Genomic DNA, 20,991 nt, shown 5'->3' with positions numbered 1-20,991 from the left:
TGCTTACATCAGGAAGCAAGGAGGGACTCACTCTCTGTCTCTGTTCGAGACAGCAAGAGAGCTCCTTCTTTGGGCGAAGGAGAACAGGATAAACCTGCTGACGAGGTTTGTTCAGGGACAGAAGAATGTGAGGGCGGACATGCTCAGCAGGAAAGGGCAGGTCCTTCCCACAGAATGGACCCTCAACCAACAGGTCTGTCAGAGTCTCTGGAGGCTGTGGGGGAGACCCCTCTTCGATCTTTTCGCCTCCAACTTATCCAAGAGGATCCCCATCTATTGCTCCCTAGTTCCGGACAGGGAGGCAATAGCAGTAGACGCCTTTTTGATGGAGTGGACGGGGATGGACACTTATGCTTTTCCTCCGTTCAAGATCATCAATCTGGTAGTCAGGAAATTCGCCCTCCTCGATTCGGGACGGATGATCCTGATAGCTCCATTCTGGCCGATGAGGGAATGGTTCACGAAGGTGGTGAACTTGTTGATGGACTTTCCAAGAAGCCTCCCTGCAAGTCAGACAACCCCACTTCGAGAGATATCATCAAAACCCCCTCGCTCTCAATCTGACTGCCTTCAGACTATCGAGAAGCTCGTCAGATCGAGAGGCTTTTCAGCGCAAGCTATCGCCAGAGCGAGGAGGGTCTCTTCGCAGAGGGTCTACCAGTCCAAGTGGGAGACTTTTAGAGCTTGGTGTAGGAAGCACAAGATTTCCTCATCCACTACCTCTGTGAGCCAGATTGCAGATTTCTTGTTGTACCTCAGGCAGGACGCTAAGCTAGCTGTGTCCACTATCAAGGGGTACAAAAGTATGCTCTCTTCCATCTGTCGGCATAGAGGCTTGGACTTGTCTCGCGATAAGGACTTACATGACCTCTTGAAGTCTTTTGAGACGACCAAGCAGACCCAGTTAAAGCCCCCTTCTTGGAACCTTGATGTGGTTCTTAAATTTCTGTGCACCAAGAGATTTGAGCCCATCTCACAGGCTCCCCTTAGGGAGGTTACCAAGAAGACCCTCTTTCTTTTGGCCTTAGCAACAGCTAAAAGAGTTAGTGAAGTCCATGCGATTGAAAAACAGGTAGGCTTCAATCTGAATGGGGCAGTTTGTGCCTTGAGATTAGACTTTCTCGCTAAGAACGAGAACCCTTCTAAGCCCTGGCCGAGGATCTTTGAGGTTCCTAACTTGACCAACCTAGTGGGTCAAGAGCAAGAGAGGCTTCTCTGTCCAGTATGAGCCCTCAAGACCTACTTGTCTCGCACGAAAAGTGTGAGAGGCTCTTCTAGCTCCCTGTGGTGTTCTGTGAAAGATCCTCAGAAGCCCCTTTCCAAGAACGCTTTGTCCTTTTTCCTGAGGGAAGTGATAAGAGAAGCGCATCTCTTGTGTGAGGAGGAACACTTCGGACGTTTAAAAGTGCAAGCTCACGAAGTGAGGGCCATTGCGACCTCGCTTGCTTGCCGCAAGAACATGTTGCTCCGTCAAATTATGGATGCGACATTCTGGAGGAGCACCTCTGTGTTCGCCTCTCATTACCTCAGAGAGGTGAGGGTGGATTTTGAGAAATGTTATACCTTGGGCCCATACGTAGCTACGGCTTCTGTATTAGGCAAAGGAGTTACTACCTCCCCTCAACCTTAGTTTTGTTTACTTGTGCATAGGTTGGTGTATTTTTATTGGTTGTCTGAGGACTTCGACTTGTGTACAGTCACCTCAGTCTAGTTAGATAATTTTTATCTACTTTGCAAATGTTAGGTAGTTGGTTTGGTAAGGTTGCAGTTTTTATTTTGGGCAATAGGTAGTCCTGAAGTCTAGTCAGATTGTTGGTCTCACCCCGTTGACAGACTCGATTGAGTGTTTTCAGCACTGCAGGTCACATCCTGGCTGACACTCCTAAGGGAAAGCGACTCAAGAGGCAGGAACCTTTGAAGTCAGCTACCTTAGCAGATAAGGAATCAAGGTGTTTATTTATCCTACAGCTTTTTTGGTTGTTTCCCCAACGATGTTTACTGTCTATCACCCTCCTCCAAGTGTGTTAATCAGCTATGTATATATAACTGCCAGGTAAGTTCTATTCATAAAAATGGAGTTTTTATGATAAAACAAAGTTTTATGAATACTTACCTGGCAGTTATATATACATTCGAAGGCCCACCCACCTCCCCTCAGGAGACAGGTCGGGCATAGATGAACTGAAGAACAGAAAACGAGAATGATTCCTCCTACCACCCTTTAACGGGTGTTACCAACCAACCACCACAAGGCGGTTGCCTCGTTTAGAAAAATTCTGCCGAAATAGAGATTATTAGCTATGTATATATAACTGCCAGGTAAGTATTCATAAAACTTTGTTTTATCATAAAAACTCTATTTTCATCCCTGAGTTTGTGGCTAAGACTCAAAATCCGGCTGTTGGGTATCCTAGATTCGGGCCTTTTGGGATTGAGAGTCTGTTCTGTAACAGATGACCCAGATCAACTGCTACTCTGCCCTGGGAGGATGCTGAGGATATACTTAAAAAGGACTTCCAGAGCTTTCCCGCAGATCAGCAGGCTCTTTGTGAGCACCGGGAGAATCTAGAATAAGATTACAAAGAACTCCACATCTTCCTGGCTTAGACAGGTGATTGAGAGAGCCATACAAACAGGCTTCTCACCTGGCTTAGACAGGTGATTGAGAGCGCCATACAACGAGACTACTCACCTTGCTTTCGTTGTCGCTGCAGGTGGGTACCATTGTCCCTTATGTAACCTGATACAGTATATGTTTATATACTCATGTCCCCTTTCTCCAAGGGAGGTGGAGTTAGGCAATGTCTAGATTGAGTGAGGAGCTTAGCTTCAAATTTATGCTTACATGGTCAAGTTATATTGCTTAATTCTACACCTGGCATGGATTGCTCAGGCTATCATTCTACAAGGATGATGAGGTGTCTTGGTGTCGTTTAAAAGCTTGTGCGAAGCACGGAGTGTCACCCTGGGACAGTCACCATCCAATTTGTTTTGAACTTCCACCCACCATGGAGTGAGTCTCCACTGTAAAGAGCGCAAGGTTTGTATATAGTACCGGAACAAATGATAAATTTGGAATATGTATTTTTCTTAACTATACAAACCTGGAGCTTGTTACACATACTGGTCTTGCCATCACCTTCCACCGGAAGTCCTGCCGCAATTGCAAAGTAATGGCTGTTTACTAGTGAAGGTGTGAGCGGGGTGGTTGCTCTACCCCCGCTACCCCCTATGCTAGTTCTGCTAACTAGTGGAGGGTAGGCCTAGTTACGCCTCACAAAAGCTTTAATGTTTAGTTGCTAAAAATAATCTTCTCTATGAAGAGCTCCAGGTTTGTATACAGTAGTTAGGAAAAATTCAAATTATTTAAAATTTGTCATATTAGTTATAGTAATTTATGATTTTAAGCTGATACTGTATGAAATTTAAAGAAATTAGTATTATAATTTACCAACTTTATTTTTATAGTAGAATGACAAGGGCCTTACCCCATTTAAGAATATTGTTTGTAATTGCAATGAATGTTGGATATGATTACTGTATTTTTCCTTCAATCCTTTCCAGGTACAATGAAACACTTTGTGTATGTATCATCAGAAATGCTGAAAATGTCATTATGGTTTCCTATTTTTGAAATACAATATTGCATAGTAGGCTGCAATACAGTATTGTACCAAAATTTCAAGTACTATTTAAGAAATACTGTACCTTTATTAGTTTGAAAATTTGTGAATATATTAATTGTGGCAATAGCAATAACTAGAAAAGCACTTTGAGAGTGCTGATGTCCGCCAAGGCAGGTTATTTCTCGAAACCAGCGTGCATTTCCCACAATCAGTTATAGTAATCATTTCCAGCTCTTCACATAACAGTTTAAAATCCCTGCAAGTTTCATTACTTTACGATTAAAATTGTGGCCGAATAGTTGACCGGGATTTGACCTTTTGCTTGATGTTGACCTTGAACTTAACCTTGACCTTCAACTTAACCTTGACCTTTAACCTTAACAGCTCTTTACATAGCAGTTTAAAATCACTGCAAGTTTCATTACTTTACGATTAAAATTGTGGTTCTATGGTTGATGACCAGAAGTTGACATTGTGCTTGACCTTGATTTTTGACATTAACATGTATTAATTAGCGTAGATTTTTGTACACTCAAATGTGAACCAAGTTTGAAGTCTCTGTGACAACAATGTCCAAACTTATGGCTGATTACGTGAATTGGACATTTTGCTTGACCATGACCTTGACCTTCCAAAATTTAATAATTTCCAGCTTTTTACATAACAGTTAATCCCTGCAAGTTTCATTACACTGCAATTAAAATTTTGGCCAGGAAGGTGTTCACAAACAGACGTGCGCACACATACACAAACAAACATAGATTGGGTAAAATATAATTTTTTACAACTTCGTTGGTGTAGGTAATGAATAGTTCATGTTATTATTTTGCATATGAGTTTTATTATCAGACAGGAATTGAAGATTTTGTTATTGAAGTCATCCTTGTTCCTCTTACAGAATGTGGTGGTGACACTGGAATTAGGCCATCGTGCAACAGTTCGTCAGCAACGTACAAATGAGGGCTTCACTCATGATTGGGAGGTGTTTGTTCAGGGGACAAATGGAGCCCATATTGAAGCATTTATTGATAAGATTGTTTGCACTCTCCATAAAAGTTTTAAATCTCCAAGAAGAGGCAAGTAACCCACATAGACCTTTTAGATAGATACTGCAATTTATTATGTGTATAACTGTTAAAAACATTATGGAAATACAATAGGATTGCACACTGAAATCTTGCTAAAACACTGAACATTGTATTGTAATCATTCTTTTTTAAACATTGGACTACCCGGTGGATATATATATATAGCTTAAGTCCCTGACGTCACGGCAGAAAATTCAAAACTCGCGGCAATCGCAGATTGAGTTGCCAGGTGTACCACCAGTGAGCCCTCAAGCGACGGTACGTAGAACCACTCCCTGTATCCTCAGATTTTCTCTGCCGTTATGCAGATAACCTCGTTGGATATTCACTCGTTATTAACCTGAATTTTGGCAGTTATCTTGGTGATGTACTCCTGAATTGGTTATAGGCATTCGCTTATTTGGGTTTTTGTTTGGTTTTTGATCGCTATGTTTATAGCTTTAAAGGTAGGATTGGAAGTTTTTTCAACCTACTATTAACTAGTGTAAAACATGATGGCGGTAGGTAAACACGGTACCTACTCTATGACGTCACAGTCATATGACGGTAGCTATAGTATGACTTGCAATTTCTTTCTTTTTCTACAAAGAATGATAACGAATACTATCTTACTAAGTGTTTAAGTTTTTATAAGATAAAAGGATTGTGTTATTTTAAGAAAATTTTTGTCCTTTTAGTATACTTTCTTTAGATAATCTTTGATCTGTTTTCAAAGAGTAACTAAACTAGCGTTCAGTTTAATTTACGCTACGCAGTTCTCAGTTAATTGATACAGTGTTACAATTTTCTTTGTATCGTTATTTATGAAAAGTTAATTCTACTTTAAAACCAAAGTATTTTAGTTTTAATTTACATAAATATTTGTCAGTTTAGTATTTTTTCTACGTAATCTTTTTAAAGAGATTAATGAAAATTAGCGTACAGTTATTTTTACACTTTCTAGTATTCATGTCAGATGATATAGTCTCACGACTCTTTGTATCGTTGTTTACTTGGTCGTTTTTTGAGAATACTAATTTTTTCGTATAATATATAGATGTTCCTATTGTTAAATGTGGCAAATCATTTTTTAATGAAAACAGTTCAGTAATAAGGATTGTTTATATATATATATATATATATATATATATATATATATATATATATATATATATATATATATATATATATATATATATATATATATATATATATATATATATATATATATGTATATACAGTGATACCTCGGTACTCGACCATAATCCGTTCGAGATCCGTGTTCGACCTCCGATTTGTTCGAGTACCGAATTTTTTTTCCCCATAAGAAATAATGGTATATATTCTATTCCGTTCCCAAGCACTCGAACAGGCCCAAAATATTAATAAAACGTGTACCTAAACAACAATAATTATCTAAATGTGTATGAAATTGGTCAGAAAATCCTATAAAACAATTTTAAACCATTTACTGTACTAAAATAAAACAATTTTAAACCATTTTCTGTACTGTAGTGAACATACCTTTGAGCAGCGGTTCGATGGCATACAGGGATGGATGTGGAGAGGATGGAAGGGGGAGGTTACTGCTTGGAAGGAGAGTCCCCTTCCATGATGTGGCGGGGTAGTTCTCCTTCAGGAGTTATTTCTCTCTCCAATGAAAGGGTGGGCAGATCTATTTCAGGGGTTTCTTCTCTTCTTTGTCTCTTCTTTGGAGGAGAAACAGGCTTTGATGTAGCAGCTTTCTTTTCTTTTGTGAAAAACTGGTCTATTGTTAATTGTTTCTTCCTCCTCTGCAGTATTTTTCGAAAATGATACATGACACTATCATTAAACATATGCACTGCCCGGTTTGCTACTGCAATTTCTGGGTGGTATTTTTCAGCAAAAGCCTGCACATCTGCCCACTTGGAACAAATTTCATTGATGAGAGAACTTGGAACATCCTCCCTTACCTCATCCTCTTCTGAAGATTCCTGCTCCACAATCAGATCCTGCTGCTGTTGTTGTTGCAGGTGCAACAATTCCTCCACAGTCAACTCGGTAGAATGGCTTTCTACAAGCTCATCAATATCATCCTTGTCGACCTCAAGCCCCAAACTCCTGCCCATGACAACAATTTCCTCAACGACATCAGTGTCATCAGAAATTACAGGGGTAGCAGTGCTTGGACCCGCCTCTGGTTGGAAACCTTCAAACTCCCTCTCTGTGACACATGATGGCCACAGCTTACGCCAGGCAGAGTTCAATGTCCTATAGGTCACACCTCGCCAAGCTTGGTCAATCATGTTAACAGAGTTGAGGATGCTGAAGTGTTCCTTCCAGAATTCCTTTAGGGTCAACTTCGTGTCACTGGTCACTTCAAAACACTTTCTGAAAAGGGCCTTGGTATAGAGTTTTTTGAAGTTTGAAATGACCTGTTGGTCCATGGGCTGGAGTATGGGAGTAGTATTGGGGGGCAAGAATTTGATTTTGATAAAGCTGTATTCTTCTTTCAAGTCATCCTCGAGACCTGGAGGATGTGCAGGAGCATTGTCCATAACCAGAAGACATTTCATTGGCAAGCTCTTTTCAATGAGGTAAGCCTTAACCTGGGGGGCAAACACTTCGTTTATCCACTCAGTAAAGAATTGTCTTGTGACCCAAGATTTAGTGTTCGAGCGCCACATAACTGGTAGTGCACTTTTACAAATATTATTTCGTTTGAACACCCGGGGGTTGTCCGAGTGGTACACTAACAAGGGTTTGATCTTGCAATCGCCACTTGCATTTGCACACAGCAACAATGTTAGCCTATCTTTCATTGGCTTGTGACCTGGCATCTTCGTCTCGTCCTTGGTAATGTACGTATTGGCTGGCATTTTCTTCCAAAATAACCCAGTCTCATCACAATTAAAGACTTGTTGTGCGATCAAATTTTGTTCATTTATGTACCGATCGAATTCCCCCACGTATTTATCGGCTGCAATTTGATCCGAACTAGCTGCCTCCCCATGCCTAGTAACACGATGAATACCTGTTCTATTACGAAACTTTTCAAACCAACCCCTGCTCGCTTTAAATGTAAATGAATCACTTTCACTGGTACTCGGACTTTTCTTCACTAATTCTTCATAGATATGCAACGCTTTTTCACAAATGAACGCTTCACTAACACTTTCCCCGGCCAACTGTTTTTCTTTAATAAATATTAAAAGCAACTTTTCCATCTCCTCAATCACTTGTGGCCTTTGCTTAGTTACCGCCGTAACTCCCGTTGCAACATTCGCCTTCTTAATCATTTCTTTATGCTTTAAAAACGTAGAAATGGTCGACTTCGCCATTCCGTATTCTACCGCTAAATCGGACACTCGTACACCATTCTCATATTTCGCTATAATTTCCTTCTTCAACTCGATCGTTGTTCGCACTGTTTTCCTCTTCTCCTTCCCCTTAACACTCATTACTTTCTTGGGACTCATTATGAAAGCTAAAAAAGCAATTAAAAGCACTGAAAATCACTAAATCACAACGAATGCTGATCGCGCGTTGTCTGAGTGACGCTCTCGAGAGAACTGATGCTTCCCGAACAAGCGAGAGTGGCCGAGATGGCGCGATCATCACAAAGCCCATGCGGTCGTCACGTGTTCGGCTGGTCGAGTACCGAATTTTTGGTCGAGCACCGCAGCAAAAATTTCTCGAAAATTTTGGTCGAACTCCGAATTGTTCGAGTATAGAGTCGTTCGACTACCGAGGTATCACTGTATATATATATATATCTATATATCTATATATCTATATATCTATATATATATATATATATATATATATATATATATATATATATATATATATATATATATATATATATATATATATATATATATATATATATATATATATATACTTTATTCCTATATCTGTTCATTTAATATTTTATTTAAAATATTTTGCTACATTTATATAGGATTCAGAGAATGCCTAGTGCTTTCTCATTCAAGCCCTTGACAGAATAGTAAGATCTCTCACAACGGGTATGTCTACTTTTGATCTTAAGTGAAAGAGTTTAAAAGTGCAAGTTTTTTAGTGCTAAATTAGTGCTGTGAATTTATGCAATACAGTGGAGGGTGTTTCTGCTCGGACCTGTCGTTATCCTAGCCTTAGACCTCTTCCAAGCTCCCCAACCCCTGGGATAAGGAATGTCGATCGGCGAAAGGAAGCGAGAGGTGTTAGCTTGGCGCCGACCGTCTTGTAAGATCCGAGCAGAAGTCCCCTCGAGCGTTCCTGTTGACAATTCCCAGAACGCTCGCCCTCTCAATAAGTAAGGCGAGGTAAAAGTGTTATCTAACACCAAACGCAGAACTTTGGTCAGCTAGCTACTAACGCTGCTGTAAGAGTTTGACACGATGTTTGTAACTTAGTGCAACTTCTTTGTCTTTCTTGTTCTATGATCGAACATTCTAGCGCAAGCGTCTGAATCGTGATCGGCATTGTTTCGAGAGTCACGTGACGTTGTACATCAAGCAGTTACAAGACGTTACGAGACATAACGTCGAACGTTGTGTGGTTTTAACTGTGACTTGAGGAATTGCGAGTGTATTTAATCGCGAGCGTCTGAATCGTGAATGGCATTGTTCCGAGAGTCACATGAAGCTGAACGTCAAGCAGTTGCTTGGCTTCTGGCTTGAAACAGCTAGACTTGACGTCGAATGTTAGGCAGTTAGACGTGACGCCGAGTGTCGTGCAGTTCCATGGAGTCAAGCTTCCAGCAGTTGGACTTGACGTCGAGTGTCTAGCAGTTAGAGCTGACACCGAGAGTCAAACAGTTGCATGGCGTCAAGAGTCCAGCAGTTGGACTTGACGTCGAGTGTCAAGATCGCGAACGTCTTAGTTCCAATTGTAATGACCGTCATTGGGGGATGCCTCAATTATTGGTGGGAAGCATGGGCTGCCCAGGGTGCGGACCTATGGCCTATTCAAGTCCTTCATGATGGGTACAGATTGCCCTTCGAGGACGGCCTACCCCTGTTAATAACAGGCGCACAAGCCCAGACTGCTACCCCTAAGGACAAGGCCAGGAGATTGGCCATAGGAGAGGAGATCTGCGGGTTACTACAGAAAGGCGCTGTCCAAAGAGCACCCCTACAAGAATTGGGGTTCTTCAGTTGGCTCCTCCTGGTGGAGAAAGCCACAGGAGGTTGGAGACCGGTGATAGACCTTTCCTCCCTCAACAAATTCATCAGGAAGACACCTTTTAAAATGGAAACCCCTCGCACTGTCCTGGCTGCTATCAGGCAGGGCGACTTCATGCTGTCCATACACCTAAAGGATACTTATTTCCAAATCCCAGTACACCCCTCCAGCAGGAAGTTCCTCAAGTTCAAGTGGGGAGAAGAGGTCTTCCAGTTTTGCACCCACTGTTTCGGTCTCTCCACAGCCCCCAAGTGTTCACGAAGGTCTTTACCCGGGTGTCGCGTTTGACCCACGAGAGGGGTATCAGGCTCTTGAGGTACATAGACAACTGGCTCCTTCTCTCGGGATTGAAGGACGACTTCATCAAGCAGAGGGACAAGTTGGTGGAATTATGCAACAAGTTGGGGATTGTCGCGAACTGGGAGAAGTCCCAACTATCTCCCTCCACGAGGACAGTGTACCTGGGAATGGATTAATGTTCGGTCCAAACCAAGGCCTTCCCCACGTCAGAGAGGCTCGAACGTCTGGAAGAAGTCAGTCAACCATTCCTTGGGGGGTGGAAACGGCCAACCTTCGTCAGTGGCAGAGGCTCGTGGGTCACCTGGTGTCCTTGGAAAAGTTGGTCCCTCTGGGCAGGATACGACTACGTCCAATCTAGTGGGACAAGAAAAGTGTGTGGAGCGGGGAGGAGAAGACCCTCCACATAAACGAGCTAGAACTCATGGCAGCACAGAGGGCCCTACTGTCCCTGGCGGACAAAGTCAGCGGCAGACAAATCTCCCTAATGTCGGATAACTCCACGGTGGTCACTTATATCAAGAAGCAGGGCGGTCTGAGGTCCCGTCTTCTACAGGACCTGACGGAGGAGATTCTAACCTGGGCCTAGGGAAATGGGACTACCGTGATGGTGAGATTCATTCCAGGAAAAAGAAACGTGGTGCCAGACGGCTTGAGCAGGAGAGGGCAAGTCCTAGGCACTGAGTGGTCCCTTCATCCAGAAGTAGCAAGGTGGGGGTCTCCCTCCCTGGACCTCTTTGCAACCAGGCTGAACGCCAAACTACCAGTGTTTTGCTCCCCAGTCCCGGATCCAACGGCAGTCATGGAAGACGCCTTTCAACATCCGTGGGACAGCCTGGATGCCTACGCCTACGCGTTCCCTCCGTTTGGGCTCCTGCGGCAGACCCTAAACAGACTAAGGACTTCCAAAGGGGCTCAGATGACTCTAATCGCCCGGAAAAGGAGTGGTTCCCCGACCTACGAGACCTAGCAGTGGCCCAGCCGTGGCCCTCTCCCATCAGAGATCTTCTCAGGCAGCCTCATTTCCTGAAGTTTCCCGAGGGGCTCGGAAACCTATCCCTTCATGCGTGGAGGCTATCGAGCGCCTCCTGATCAGGGAAGGATTCTCCCCAAGGGCGGCCTCCCAGATGACGGGCTGCCTCCGCTTTTCCTCGAGGGCCATATACCAAGCTAAATGGCTAGGGTTCTACAAGTGGTGCCAGAAGAATGACCGTTAAGCCATAGGAGCCTCCATCCCTACAATAGCAGATTACTTGGTTCACCTACGCTTAGATAGGAACATGTCGGTGCCATCTATCAAAGGGGTCAGAGCTGCCTTGGGACAGATTGCGTGGTTGAAAGGAATAGACCTGGGTGGTTCCAGGCAACTGTCCATGCTTATCAAGAATTTTGAGCAGTCCTGCCCTCCTCATTCCTTGATGGCTCCGGAGTGGGATGTCTTCTTGGTTTTGGACTCCCTCAAGAAACCACCGTTGCGGCAGGCCCTGGACAGAGGAATGACCCTGAAGACTGTGTTCCTCCTCGTCCTGGCCTCTTCCAAAAGGGTGGGCGAATTGCATGGGCTGGCAGCCAACGTTAGTCACTCCATCGCCTGGAAGGAGACAATCCTAACCTTTGTGCCCTCCTTCGTAGCCAAGACCCAGAACCCAGCGTTCTCAGATCCAAGGTTCTCGGAGGTGGTGATCCCAGCCATCCCTAAGTCAGATGACTCAGAGGACCCTCTGCTGTGTCCGGTTAGGGCTCTCTGAAATGACCTGGCATCGACGTCCCGCTTAAGGCCCGCCATGATATCAGGTCCATCAGTACATCGGTGGCCTTTTCAAAGAATATGTCAGTGGCACAAGTTCTTAAAACAGGTGTGTGGAAGAGACAGAACACCTTCACTTCCCATTACCTGAAAGACTGCTCCTTAGTGTCTCGCAAAGAGTACAGACTCGGCCCCATCGTGGTGGCACAACAGGGGATTTAATGCCACGCCTTGCACACAGTATTAACGTCCGAGGTGGGAAACACGGTGAGTTCTCCTGCTACATGGCACGTATGACAGTTCTACGTCGATGGATGTCCCCCAACTTGGGTGAGTGTTATTGCAGGTTTCTTGAAGTTTCTTGAAGTTTTTTCCCCAACAGGCCTTCCATATCACCTTGTTTTCCGCCCCTTCCTCGTTTCAGTTTCCACCTCGTAAGCCTAAGTCTCCTGAGAGAGTAGTCCGTGGTTACAATGCATTGGAACAAGTATCAAATTCTTAGTAATTTGTATTTTTCCTAGCATACTTACCCCAGACTACTCTCGAAGGTATGTCCCACCCTACCTACCCCGCTAGTTCTCTGAAGTAGCTGGCACTGAGACAACAGTGGCACCTGGATCGAGTACGAATGGCGACCTTTGCCCTGTCTTTATCAGGCCTGACAAGGCCTTCTTCTTGGTGCATTGTGGGTCAAAGACAGTGGAAGGTCGCTTTGTGCAGGGAACATACCCTTGGACATATTACCGGCCTGAGGCTTTATGCCTCTCGCCTGGAATGGAGTCCTGGTTGGGGGAAAAATTTTCTGGTTTCAAGTTTAAACTAAAAGAGTAACTCCTGAGAGAGTAGTCCGTGGTAAGTATGTTAGGAAAAATACAAATTACTTAGAATTTGATATATAAAGAGCTGAGCACCTGGCGGGAGTGCCAAAACCTATGATATGCTCACTGGTATTCTCGTGGAGAAAGGTATGCTCTGTTTTCAATACGGGCAAGGTCCCCTCTTTGTTCTTCGCCTACTGGGGGAAGGACTCCAGAGTTTGACAAAAAACTAGAGATTATTCTCCACACAAATTTCATTAGGGAGAGAGCCCCCTAGAACACTGCGGTCGAGCTCTTATTAAAATCACTCGCCCAGATTGTCATCATCAAGTATCAGGCAACTCTGGGACTCTTTAGTCAGTCGGCCTTCCTAAACACGAATGTGCTAGCCCTACAGTGATATAAGTGTCTGCTTTGCCACCCAAGGCTAGCATGGAAACAAAGGTGACCCAGAGGCAGGCAAGAAACAGCCTCATTCAGGAAGACTCTCCAGAGTACCTTTCAGGTTCAGTACTAGGTCCAGTAGGGAGAACTTCAAGATTTCGCCTACCTTCTCCAGGTTGAGATTAAACCCCCCCCCCCCCTTCTCTCCTAAGGGGTGAGAAGTCATTAGACAGTATTGACACTTTAACTCCCAATGCAGGCCCCAAACCCACAGAGGCAAGGACCCTAATTTTAATCAGCCTTTTTAAAAGTGTTGGCTCACATTAGGCAGGCTAACGGTCTAGGGGAAACGACCAGAGCGATGAGAAAGTAAAGGAAAACTTTTATTGAGAAGCTTTTTGCCACCACAACTGAGTTTAAAATCTTCTTTTGAACTTCCCAGGTTATAGTTGGCCAGGGAGACAATAGACAGTGCAGATGCACAAATCTTTGGCTGCAGAAACTCGCTTAGTGCGAGCTGTTTGACTTGGTTTTTACCCCGATTGCTCATCAGTCATTCACAGAACTAGTTCTGTCCAGGTAAAGGTGGTCACCTTCCTGGCCCACCAGTCTGCTAATCAGTGGACCAACTGGATTTTTGACCAGAGGGTTTCTATAGGTTCCAAATTTTCCTGACAAATTAGTCAATGAGAGGCTCTGGCTTTGAGAAAAGCCCCGATTATCCAGAGCCCAGCTCTTTTTCCACTTAAGGAAATGGAAGGAACTGGGAACTGTGGAACAGTGTAGAAAGTCCATCCAGGACTCACTTTAAACATGAAAATCCCCTCCCTTCATCCAGTGGAACCGCAAGATATCAAATTGTGCTTTCTAATGGTATTTCTCTTGAGTGTGAATACCCAGAGAAAGCCATGCTGTAGGACGAGGGAAAATGCTGTGTTCATATCTAGTGCAGGATATCATGATTCTCAGAAGCGACAGGCTTCCTTTGAAATAGCTTATCATCAATGTTGCCTCTTTTTCAAGAGGCAGCTCATTCAGTTGCAATGATGAAACATGTCATAGATATTGCAAGAGCAGCCACAGTTTCTCAATCCTGCCCAAACCCCAGTTTGAACAGTTTATCAGCCACTATTTACAATTGCCTAGCAAATCCAATGGGAATGGCCATTGTGGTATGGTGATATGGTTGTCATGTTTGGGAGTCTGCATTTAAAAAAGGACAGCATTCAAATTAATGGGTGATCTCTTGAAAGTCAGTGACCAGCTCTGCAAGAGGTAAGATCGACTCATTGGGCTTATCAATCTCTTCCCTTTCAATAATAACAAAGTCAGTGATTGAACTAGTGGTTTTGCAAAAACAGAAATAGCTACTCCTGGAATAGCAAATTCATTTATCCCTCCTTCATATGTGACGAAGACATGCCCAGCCCACCAGTTGCAGCTTGCAGTTTATATCATGCGCAAAGCTGCCTATAAGGCATATATCCAGGAAGCAGAATAAAGTGAGCTAAGTTGTGAAAGCTGGATCAGAAAATGAGTTAGAGCATCCACAATTCTACCTTCTTCCGACACTAAATACAAATCCTTCGCTCTGTATTAGGGATGTACTTTTGGCAAAGCTGTAAGACTAGCCATCAGACTTTTGGCAAGGTGTAACTACCCTACTGCTTGTTAGTGAGGTGGTAGGGGACTAGTACTGGTACCTTGCTCACACACACACACACACACACACACACACACACACACACACACACACACACACACACACACACACACACACACACCTGTTTTCTATTGCCACTTTTACTTTTGGCTTGATGGAGAGTGGACGTTTCTCTCTCTCCACTGCTTAACCCATTTTTTGACTGGCCTTTTGACTAATTTGTTCTTTTAGTTTTTGTTTATTTTTGCAGGTGTGAGTATTGCTGTTTTCGGCTAATGCAGCCAGCATAAGGAGTGCAAAGTCGAAAGCATGTATTGGTGTGCTACTTTTGTTAACACACATTTGGGTTCTCTTCAAATGTCATCTTAAATGTGTTATAGATTAGATTTAGTATGTTACATCTTCAAGTAAAGTCTAAGTAAGTTAACTTTAAAATAGTTTATTCTTTAACCCTTTTGCCCCCAAAGGACGTACTGGTACGTTTCACAAAAGCCATCCCTTTACCCCCATGGACGTACCGGTACATCCTTGCAAAAAAATGCTATAAAAATTTTTTTTTTTTTCATATTTTTGATAATTTTCTAAGAAAATTCGGGCATTTTCCAAGAGAATGAGACCAACCTGACCTCTCTATGACAAAAATTAAGGCTGTTAGAGCAATTTGAAAAAAATATACTGCAAAATGTGCTGGGAAAAAAATAACCCCTTGGGGGTTAAGGGTTGGAAATTTTCAAATAGCCTGGGGGTAAAAGGGTTAAGAATAGTGTTAACATCTCCATCAGAGGAGTATAGCTGGTTTGGTCGGATGACCATTCCGTATGACATCTTAAAGCGAACTGATACAAATATCCAATTTCATACTAAAGTTTACACAGTTATCTCAGCATTTATGGATTTATAGTAAACACAACATTAATACCGGAAGGTACTTGTTCCGTTCTCACAGACAACTTCTTTCTCACGGGGCTTGGTTGTGTTTACTCTTCATGAAAAATGTTACATTGCTGAGGTTTGGCAATCGCATCCTGCTTAGAATATGACTATGGCAGTTCTAACACTTCTCTTACTTCCACAATGACCTGTAGGTCATGTGTTTTAAACAAATAATATATAATATATTACATTAGCTAGGTCAGTTACCTAAATTTTTTTTTTTTTTAAATTTAACAATACGTCAAAATATGTTTACTAGGAGTGTGACTGGATATATATATATATATATATATATATATATATATATATATATATATATATATATATATATATATATATATATATATATATATATATATATATATATATATATATATATTATATTGTATTTTATATATATATATATATATATATATATATATATATATATATATATATATATATATATATATATATATATATATATATATATATATATATATATATATATTGTATTTTTTTTTTTTTAACTTTAGCCATAAGCAAATGAGGACAAATGTTCAAATAGGCACATTAAATAAATAATAATGCATACTTAACAACTATTGCCAAAACAAAGAAAAAATGCAAAATAAATACAGATCATATATATGGTACATTGCTAGCAAACGATTATATGGTACCAAAAAAAAATACTGATATACATATGATTCGGTAACTTTGTTAAAGAATAGTTGTTACCTTTGTCAAAACATAGATTATTATAATACGGTAACTAATAAAAATATTTGTTACCTTGGTAAAGATTATTAAGTGTGAATTTTTCAAAACAGAATTAGTCTATTTGGGTTTTATGGTGTCAAGCCAAGGTCTTAAAGTAGTCCATGATAAGGTGTCGGCTATCCGTAACTTTCCGATACCTACTAATGTGAAGGGAATACAGCAATTTCTGGGTTGTAGTGGATATTACAGGCATTTTATATGCAATTATTCAATAATAGCCGCTCCCTTGACTGATCTTACGAAGAAGGGCGTAGATTTCATATGGTCGGAGCAATATCAACAGGCGTTTAATACCTTGAAAGATGAACTGTGTAGTTCTCCTATCTTAAAATTTCCTGACTTCGGTAAGGAATTCTTCATTGCAACAGACGCCTCAGACTTAGGAATAGGTGGGGTATTGCTTCAGCAATATGAAACAATTTTTCCCGATAGCTTTTTATTCTAGAAAACTGAGAACTTCCGAAAGTAAGTATGCAGTAATAGACAAGGAAGGCCTAGCTATTGTTAATTCACTAGTGCATTTTAAGTTCATAATATACGGTTACACATGTTCCTGCTCCTCTCAGAGGCCACCTTTCCCGTTCGAGGGTTAGGTTTTCTTTTGAGCTGACAATGACGCACTCCCTCATTCTGCGATGGCAAACAGCGGAAGGAGGACAGAGTCCGAAGCATGTTCCTGTTCCTGTGGAAGTTGCTGCTCCTGCCCCGTCAGCGTCTTCATCGGTTGCGGCAGTTTCTGATCACACTAACAGTGGCACTTTCCCTCGCTTTGAGCTTGATCAGTCGGCTCAGGAAGAAGGGTAAAGTCCGAAGTTTATTCCTGGTACTCACGGTGGACACCTTTCCCTTAAGCTGGGTTGATTATCTCCAGAGTAGTCTTTGCTACAGAAGATTAAGAGTGTTATGGACTCATACATACCTTTCTCTAATCTCTCGGAGTGTGGCCTGTCGGATCATCAAGATATTACTTGCCCCCTGCGAGCTTGATACTTCCAGCGTCCGTCAGCCTGTTCTAGCTATTTCGTCTTGCATGGTAGACTCGTTTCTCCTTGCTGTCCCGTATCGTCTAGTAGACTTGCCTCTCCCAGTCCTGCTGCAGCTCACGATAGCCCTTCAGCTCAGGATCGGTGGTCAGCTTTTGATCGCCTCTCAACTCGTTCAGCTCGTGAACGCCTATCAGTTCGCTTCCAGGTTCCTAGAGTTCCAGCAACCACTTCCAGCGCCTGACAATTCCTCTACTCGTGATTGCCTTTCTTTACTGCACTTAGGACTAACAATAATACAACACAGACCAACTTGTGACCAGGTTCCTGTTTATGACCAGTCTTCAGCTCATGACCGAGTTTCCAACTGGCCTCTGCAGGCGAACTCGAGAAAACTCCTAGAATAACGACTACTATTCAGGGTCACAGCGCTGTTCAGCTTGCGACTTTCCCTTCTGAGCTAAAGTTGTCCTCCGCCTTTGACGAACAGCACTTCCCGCTTGCGGGTAGAATTACTGACTCGCGACTTTCCTTTCTGACCTAAAGTTTCCCTCTACCTTTGATGAGAAACACTTCCGGCTTGCGGGTAGAATCGCCAACAGCCAGCAACGAGTCTCGAAGGCCTTGATTCTTAGGGTGGTCATTTCTGACTTCGTTCAACAGAGAAATTCTCTGGCGAGGATCACAGAGCGCTTCTGGCTACAATCCTCACTGCATGCAAGCACATTGCTCTTCCCAGTGAGACTCTTCTTCTCTTCTCGTCATACACAAAGCGCTATTGCTTCAACGATCACTTTTCCAGTCTCCTAGCAAGTCTCCGCATCTTGTCGACACATGCTAGACAATATCCAGAGCAAGAGCTAACGCTACCTCATCAATACTAGCTCTCACATCTGCAATAGCACACAGGTGTGTGCTACTTGGATGCGCTCCTGACAGCGGCAGTACATAGAACTTCAACCTATGGTTTCTATGGGTTGCTCTACTTCGGTAGTGCTTACCATGACACGCAGTTGAGGGAGTTTAGCACACACTCCCATCTTGGAACTTAACCCAGCACCAATGATGGGAGGGGCAGCACACTTGTCAGCCTTGATGCTTAATACAGTACCTCACTCGCCACTTGTTTTCACACGAGTACAGTAGGAACGGATTCCAGATGCTATTCATCTTTAGGACTTCTCCATATGAGCTTCGGCTCTCAATGCGACTCGAGAGGTCATGCAGATGTTTAAGGGCCCGCGCATGCTGATTCGGAAGCTTCTTCATCAGCTCTCCGGTTCTCGTCAGTGTTCATGAATCTTTATCGGGCCACTACCTGTACTACTACTACTATTACTTTTATTACTAGTGGGCTGGTGTACTGTGCATTAGAAACTAGATTTCCTCCTCTACTCCATGTCTCTAACCTTGGCCACTTCGTTTTGGTATATGGTTACCTTAAAAGTTGACATCTTCCTTGGATGACAAGATCTATGTTAGTCGCATGCACTCTCACCCATACACTGCCGGACCTCTCCAGGAAGGTAGAATATAGTTCTACATAGCAGTTACCTTAATAGAAGTCTTCCGATCAGTCGCTCATGCAACCTGCCTCTGTGATTTGGAATGAGGCTCGCGGAATATAATTCTTCGGGACTATTTTCGCTCTATGAGCTAGAGAACTCGTATCACTTACATGGTTTTGGGTTCCGATTCCTTGTGATCTCCTCGTCCCCTTACCCCTGTGTAGGACAACAGTCTTGAAAGACAACCCCTTGGGGTTGTTCCTTTTCATCCCCAAATTTTCTGGGATTGAATCAGCTCATGCTTATGTTTCCGGACTATAGCGAACATAGATTAGAGGAATCCTCTCCTATTTACAACTGGTCACCATTGGCCCAGGCTCCTTCGTGACTTGTGCAAAGCAACTTCAATCCTCCTTCCACGAGATTCTGCTCCTAGAAGGGGATATATGACCAACCTACAGCATGACCTCGGTCTTGTTTGTCAATGCTCTGACGACAATGCTTTCCCTCAACCTGAGTTCATTCAGCCAACGGTAGGAATACAAAATCTGAAACATCGGCCAGATGTTTTCTATAGGGGTAACACCTTTCTCGTCCGCCCCCTCCTTCAGTTTAGGAGTACTCATCTTTTCTTCAACCATGATTTGTTCAACTAACAAGACTCGTCCAACCAACAGAACTCCTTCAGTCCCTGTAGCGAATCCTATGGATGGATTGCATAAAGCCCCTCGCCAAACTCCCGCAGAAGTATTGGGGATCAACGTGCATGGAACTCCGTCTCGTGAACAGGTGATCCAAGTTGAACAAATAGCGTTCTCCTGTAAGGCTTTACGCAAAAACAAGTTGTTCGTGAATCCCACTGAATGACCAAGCTCAACTATAGGGTCAGAGAATCCACAGTTTGGCTACAAAGAATATACATATCATCACAACCTATCCACCTGTGGAGGTGCGATGGCAGGTCTCTATAATCTACACGAATTCAAACAAACGTACAGACATTCTGTCCTATTATTATTATTATTACTTGGTAAGCTACAACCCTAGTTGGAAAAGCAGGATGCTATAAGCCCAGGGGCTCCAACAGGGAAAGTAGCCCAATGAGGAAAAGAAACAATGAAAAATAAAGTATGAGAAGAACAGTAACATTAAAATAAATAGTTCTGATGTAAAATATAAAAACTTTAACAAAACAAGAGAAGGAGAAATAAGATAGAATAGTGTGCCCGAGTGTACCCTCACGCAAGGGAACTCTAACCCAAGATAGTGGAAGATCATGGTACAGAAGCTATGGCACTACCAGAGACTAGAGAACAATGGTTTGATTTTCGAGTGTCCTTCTCCTAGAAGAGCTGTGTACCATGGATAGCTAAAGGTCTTCTACCCCCTTACCAAGGGGAAAGTGGCCACTAAACAATGATATCAGAGTAGTTAACCCCTTGTGTAAAGAAGAATTGTTTGGTAATCTCAGTGTTGACACGTGTTTGAGGAGAGAGGAGAATGTGTAAAGAATAGACCAGACTATTTGGTGTATGTGTAAGCAAAAAGAAAATGAAATGTAATCAGAGATAAGGATCCAGTGTAAGACTTTTAGGCCAGCCAAAGGACCTCATAACTCTCTAGCGGTAGTATCTCACTGGGTGGCTGGTGCCCAAGCCAACCTACTACCTTTCAAAGGAGTTACATCATCGTTGCATGATTGCATTTTTCATCATAGAGTCTCTGTTCTTTTACTGTACTGTCAAGCTTTTTGCAGAAAGGCTCTGGTAAGCTGGAATCCAGTTTTTGACATCTCCCAGAACAAGTGTGTTCAACAAACCTCTTTCAGGATGGATATGACAGGCTCTGTTAAACGAGCAGTCAGACCCGAGGACTTCATACACTGGAATTAGGAGGCTTACCACCGGATTCCAGTTCCTCTGTCTTCAAAGAAGGATCTAAGAATCATCCTATACATCCAGTAATACTAGTTGTAGATGCTGGTTTTCGACTTGATCGCTTCTCCTCTGTTTCTTCACACGGGATCCACGG

General features: G+C 42.8%; 1 protein-coding gene across 1 annotated transcript in view; it reads left to right on the top strand.

Annotated features, from left to right (window-relative positions):
* LOC137646009 (micronuclear linker histone polyprotein-like) overlaps window positions 1-20,991 on the top strand; it is a 112,495-nt gene that overhangs the window by 15,600 nt on the left and 75,904 nt on the right. Inside the window, 1 exon segment of the mRNA XM_068379140.1 lies at window positions 4,525-4,702. Within this exon segment, the coding sequence (XP_068235241.1) occupies window positions 4,525-4,702 (178 nt within the window).

Source organism: Palaemon carinicauda, chromosome 8 (assembly GCF_036898095.1).
Source record: "Palaemon carinicauda isolate YSFRI2023 chromosome 8, ASM3689809v2, whole genome shotgun sequence".
Lineage (NCBI taxonomy): Eukaryota > Metazoa > Arthropoda > Malacostraca > Decapoda > Palaemonidae > Palaemon > Palaemon carinicauda.
This window is presented reverse-complemented; position numbering and strand designations above follow the sequence as displayed.